The sequence below is a fragment of the Diadema antillarum genome, unplaced genomic scaffold, assembly GCF_040938485.1.
Source record: "Diadema antillarum isolate AM-2024a unplaced genomic scaffold, OU_Dant_1.0 seq00000971_RagTag, whole genome shotgun sequence".
Taxonomy (NCBI): domain Eukaryota; kingdom Metazoa; phylum Echinodermata; class Echinoidea; order Diadematoida; family Diadematidae; genus Diadema; species Diadema antillarum.
Genome location: NW_027271814.1, coordinates 507,311 through 513,310, shown reverse-complemented (window position 1 = coordinate 513,310; position 6,000 = coordinate 507,311). Strand labels below are relative to the sequence as shown.

Sequence of the window (6,000 nt, the reverse complement as noted above, 5' to 3'; positions counted from 1 at the left end):
ACACAATTCCAAAAGACTCTTGAAAACTAGTTTTGTATTAGCCTGCTTGAGATTGCAATGTAGTTTGCTCCAGTTGGAAAAATCTTACTTTGCTTTGACAATATTACTGGGTTTGCGAAAAACAAAAATAAAGACAAGCAACATTTTGAGAGTTTAGGTTTCTTGGCGGACTTAGTTTGTTATTAACTGCTGTAGATGATTAGAACCCATGAACACTCGTGTTAAGCTCTTGGAGTCAATTCGCTGCTTTGACTATGGCAGCCAATCTAACATCTCCCCCACCAGAAAAAGAAGAAGAAGAAGAAGAAGAAGAAGAAGAAGAAGAAGAAGAAGAAGAAGAAGAAGAAGAAGAAGAAGCCTAGAAGAAACGATCAAACAGGCCAGCACACAACAAAATCCAGGTAGCAACAATTGTGTTCACCGATTGTTTATCAATTGATTGATCTTTTTTTAGATGCATTTCCGGCACGCTGTCTTCTGAGGTATAATATCAGTTTAACCAAGACTCGCCTAGGACTTCCTTAGTTTAACCACATGTAGTACTGAAGACTGTCTATTTATGACGTAAGTATGACCAGAATTTTATTATGCAGGTTGGCGAGGGGAAAGACTAGAGGGGAGTGTGGTGGGGCATGTGGTGGAGTTGGCGGCTATATGACATCGTTCTGCGTGTGCAGATTATGCCTGTGTCGATACTTACGTAGGCCAATGTCTGCTGTCATAAAGAGAGACCCGTGTTTGGGATGCGGTTTGGCCGTCAGTGCATGGATTGTCTCCGTCGATAACGAGGAGCTAATGGAATTAGCGCCCTCTACGACAGAAAAAGAACAACCGCCTTGCTTGCCGATGATCCCGCAGATCTCGGATGTTCCTGCGAGCATAAAAAGAACCGCGTCACTTGGGATCAAACAGAGCATTCACGAAGTTCACAGAGCAGAGAGGAAGGTCAACCAGTTCCGTCTGCCCGAAAAGACGCAGGGTATCAATAGGAAGCCACTAAGCATTCGAGAGTACCGTAACCGTGTGAGCCTGGGAGCGTGAGGATCTTTTTTCTCATTCAGAATCCAGGGGAAAACAAAACATATATAACGCACCGATTCGGCCAAATATCACTTTGTCGGCACAACTTGACTTGGAACGTTTATGAATTTCTACTCATTCTCTGACTGATACGGCCCCACTGATACGCGTTCATCTCCTCATCACGTCCGTACTGTATAGAGTGGACTTATAAGTTGTTAGTATTTCATCCATTTCAGTCAGAAGAAGAAGAAATCATTAGAATGGAATCCATAAAGGAGGCTAGGATTTCGCAGGTGATCATTTCGATGTCACAACTGGAATGTCAGGACAGCAATAAGACGGATTGTGGAAAAGACACCAATGACAATACCGAGGTAAGACACTAATTTATTTCAGACAAAATCTTTCCTTGGTTCAAATCAGCCGCCCCCCCCTGTTCTTATTTACGTGTATATTTATCTGTCTTATTAAAATCTGATGTCTGTGCAGAGAAACATTAAATCTCATTTTCTATGAATGAAAAGTTTGAATGCAAAACCAGATAAATGCCATTTCAAAAGCTTTTTATTAAAATTAGATCATCATCAAAGTAATAGAGAAAAATCAAATTGTTTCAATAATACTGAACTCGTTACATAACAAATATATTTTGAAGATATTATGAAAATCATATTGAATATAGGCCTATACATTATTATCAATCAATTTCTTTGTTTTTTCAGACTCTTCGATCTCAAACATCTCAGGTTGATAAAAATGGATGTATCCGTTTTTGCATTTTAAATTCTTTTAAGTGTTGTCGTTCTTTCATCCTCTTCTCTCTATTGTCTAAGCTGTTTTGTCGTGCAAAGAGACCTTACGCTATCAAACGCGCACCATTGACGCTCAAAGCACAATATCGTCAACAAAAGGCTTTAAAAAGTGGCATGAAGCTTGCCTTTCTCATTTCATGATACAATGTATTATCATGACGCAGGCCATTTTTTTTCAAATAATATTTCAACCATGGAGCTTTTGTAGCTCCATGTTTCAGCCATCAGTCAATGCAGGCGTGTGTGCGAAAAACCCGCGGCGCGCAGTAAAGGAGTTCACGGGTCATGGCGTATTGGTGTAAAAGGCAATTCTTCCTTTTTTATTTCCGCTACCTCGCTCGCTCGCTCTTTCTTCTCAAGGAAAAAAAATCGAAACAATCTAAACTCGAACTTCAGAAGATTCATTGTAACAGGTGCATCTCTCAGGCAAGAAATCAATACATTACTTCTATTCCCTTGGCATCGATCCTTTTATCTATCCAGATTAGATTATTTCCATCTCCACCAACCAAATTGGTATGTAGGCACAGTATAGTAAGTGTGTGTGTTCAATTTGTGAGCTCCTTTTAGGTCATTTATCGGCCATTGTTTTCGATAATTGTCAGCTCATCTCTAGATGAAATCCCATAAACGACTTCAAATCGGCAACTCCATGTTGTTGCTTTTTTTTAATGTTACAGTAATACGTGTTTGTCTTTTAGCGCATATTATCATACAAATTCGAATTATACCTTGTTAGAAGGAAAAGTCATAGTAATAAAATCTGTCAGCCCTACGGGAAGGAGAAATCTAAAACCCAAATACTACAGTTAAGAGTAACCATGAAAATAATGTGAAAGAGTACAGCTCGGCCTCATGATCTGAACTTGCTGAGCTCGAAGCTTGAATAGAAAAATCGATATTTTAACCGATCATGGCAGTACACGTGATAACAATAGCACATCTCTTTGTACGAATGTTGAATACTGTTATTTACGAGGTGCTATAAGACTGTACTGTCTAGCTAACCTTTCCCTCGCCTCTCTTACTACCTTTCTTACACTCTTATCTATTCATCTCTTCTACTCCCCCTCTTCGAGACACATTGTGCGCTGCGAACAATACGTGTCGGGTTCTGAATGGAAAGACAGGCTAAATATTGATGGGATGCATGAGATGAGAGCCACATAAAAATATATATCATATTTATTCAATCAGTCCTCTCGAAAAGCGAACGTGTGTGCAGCCTGACCGCATTCACAAAGAGAGAGGGGGAGAGAAAGAAAACATAGGAGAGATGGATAATATACCTAGAATTAGTGCGCGAACAATAATCAATCGGAACATATTTATGTGCGTGTCATGAAAAACCCAAACATAGCTCAAAAGTGATCGAAGACCTGGGTTCAATGTAGAGTTTTTGAGGCTGTGCCATAAATAAATCAGGGAGTAAGGTGTTTGTGGAGAGTATGTCCCTGTATGTTAGCCACATTCAGTCTGAAATGATATATGTTATCTGCCTGGTAATGACACAATGGGAACATATTCGTAATTTTCACATGACCCGAACGCAAGTGTACCGTGTCAAATTGCTAGGATAGACATCCCATCCATGAAGTAATTACCGGATCTACCCTGGGTAATCTATTTAATCCCCGATCCAATCCTAGGCTCCAGGCTCCGTCAAATCCTCATGTCGGGCCCCGCCGTTCCTCAGGTAAAACATTCCACACCGCGCGACCTACTCAAAACTAGAAAAGCACTCGGAGAGTGCAACCTCCGCCAAGCAGCTTTATATCAACATCCTCCTATTTTTATCCTATACATAGACAGTGATCCGGATCACTACCAACGTTTCATCGTCTGTTTCTTGTTTAAAGGGATAGTATTTATTAGTATAGTTTTGGTTGAGACCTAATTTCAGGTTTCCAACATTTTTTGGTGAGATAATGAGAAACCTCTTATGAAATATGAAAGAGCATATAATTTCATGAGGAATTAAACGGGGCTTTTTTTAATGAAAATTGGTTTTGAAATGGCTGAGATATCCAAAACAGAGCGATTCTAAAGAAGTATGGGACCCACATTTTATTACAGTCGCTTTGTTTCACTTTGTTTTTGGATGTTTCAGTCATTCCAAACCCGATTTTCTACAAATAAACTTTGAATTCCTCTTAAAATGGTATGTGCTCTGTATTATTTCATAAGTGTTTTCTTGGTATCTCACAAATAGTTCAAAGCCCAATTCTCATCTCCACCAATACTGTACCATCCCTTTAACAAGTCTGTGGAGAATTTTCAACCAGTTGCTTTCATAACTTTTTGAGTTATTTTGCAAACAAACAAACAAACACACACACACACAAACAAACAAACAAACAAAAATACATAAACAAAGGTACACACATACAAACAGAAAACAATCAAACAAACAAACTAACTAACTAACGCAACCCTAAAAGACAACCCCCTCGGAGGAGGTGATAGTGACGAGTCCGCCAGGGCAGGGAGGAGAGCGTTTCACCTCCCTGGTCACGCTAGTCAGGGGAGAGGCCGAACGCGCATCGTATTCCTCAACAAACTCAGCACGAGCAGACGATATAACCCCCACAGGTTCTGCTGTGTCTTGCCAAGAAGGTACCAGGCTGGTCTGCTATAGCCTTCTCTCTCGTCAGTATAAATGGTCCTCGGACAAAGAAGACAACGTTACGGATGAAACACAGAACAAAGATGGGGTGAAAATCCTACAAGACTGCCTTCTTTAATAGGGAGATACTCAGGCGAGATTATGAATTTGATAGCAGTACATGTATTACGAAAGGTTTCATTTGTCTCGAGATATATTGAATATTGAGCTTAAGGAGTCTGCAAAATAGTTCATCATGCACATTCTATCTTTGGTACAATCGTGAAAACCACATTGCCATAAATATTTCGGTTTGCACGACACTGTGAAAATCTCCTTCAGTGCGGTATTAAAAAAAAATGGTTCTCATGAATCGATTCATTCATCGTTTAGTAGTATTCTAGTTAAGAACTTCAAGAGCATCAGGAATGTATTGTAGGTATGTATGGCGTCAACGTGGCATGGATCAGTGGTTTCAGTCTTGGCAATGATAAAAGAGCCTGCCTAAGAGTCTTTACAGTGTTGCAAAGTTTTCAGTGTATAAAGCGCCGACGCAAATGCCACTATTCACAACCAAATTAATGATGACATATTGGAAAAGAGGGTACATAAAAAAGGGGATAACTACCCCTCCCGCCTCAAACCCCCTCCCCCCACCCCCACCCACCCAAAAAAAAAAAATCGATTAGTTTTATCGAAGAGGGGGAAGTATTAGTGAATGGAAGCAAGCTTGTGATCGAGTGGTGTAGGAGTAATTTTACGTCAGAGCCCCTGCGCGGTAAACGGATAGACAAGTCACTGTCTATCGCGTGACAACAAAACATGTGTAGCCGCGACTCAACGCTATCGCACATGCTTCAAATATGATAGCCCCTCTCACCCTCCCTCCTGCTCTGCCCTTCCCCTATCTCCTACCCTCCCCTCATCCTTTCTATCCACCCCGTCTCCCGTTTCCTTATGGTCTTATCCCCTCCCACTCGTTTTCTAAAGGCCATGGTCTGCATGAGGCAGGCTTTGCGCTTTATTAATCTTAAGATGACAATATTCCGTTTTGTCAGCTAGGAGTCAGGTTGTATGATTCAACCAAAACGGAATCCACCCAATAAACGCATTAGTGTATAAAAAGTAGCTGCTCATTCATGACAGTTTTTCAGGCTTCCTCCGTGTTTTCACCCCCCCCCCCCCCCCCCCCACGGTCTCCCTCCCCCCGTTTTTCTCGTAACTGTTGTATAATTTCGTATTTTGCAGTACAAAAAAAGGAGAAATCGCAAAATGTCACGCTTCAATCTAAGTTCAAATTCCAAGCAGGTTTATCCAATAGCAAATAGGGGCGTATACCCAGATTTGAATGCAGTTGTAGTGTAGTAATATGTATGTATGCGCGCACACACGCGCGTGTGTGTGTATGCACATGTATGTATGTATGTATGTATGTATTTGTCTCTCTCACACTCTTTGTGAGTGTCTTATCCATATATGCACTCTTTTGCCTCCTCACAGAATACAGGTTGTATCATTTTGTCTCCCCGTTATACTTCAAAAACGATGAATAAGTAGACA

The 6,000-nt window shown here is 40.7% G+C and overlaps 1 protein-coding gene across 1 annotated transcript in view; it reads left to right on the top strand.

Moving 5' to 3' along the window:
- Positions 1–933: 933 nt before the first annotated feature.
- LOC139741989 (thialysine N-epsilon-acetyltransferase-like) overlaps positions 934–6,000 on the top strand; it is a 30,734-nt gene continuing 25,667 nt past the window's right edge. Inside the window, exon 1 of the mRNA XM_071652554.1 lies at positions 934–1,397. Within this exon, the coding sequence (XP_071508655.1) occupies positions 1,284–1,397 (114 nt within the window). The 5' untranslated portion in view covers positions 934–1,283. The remainder of the gene's footprint in view (positions 1,398–6,000) is intronic.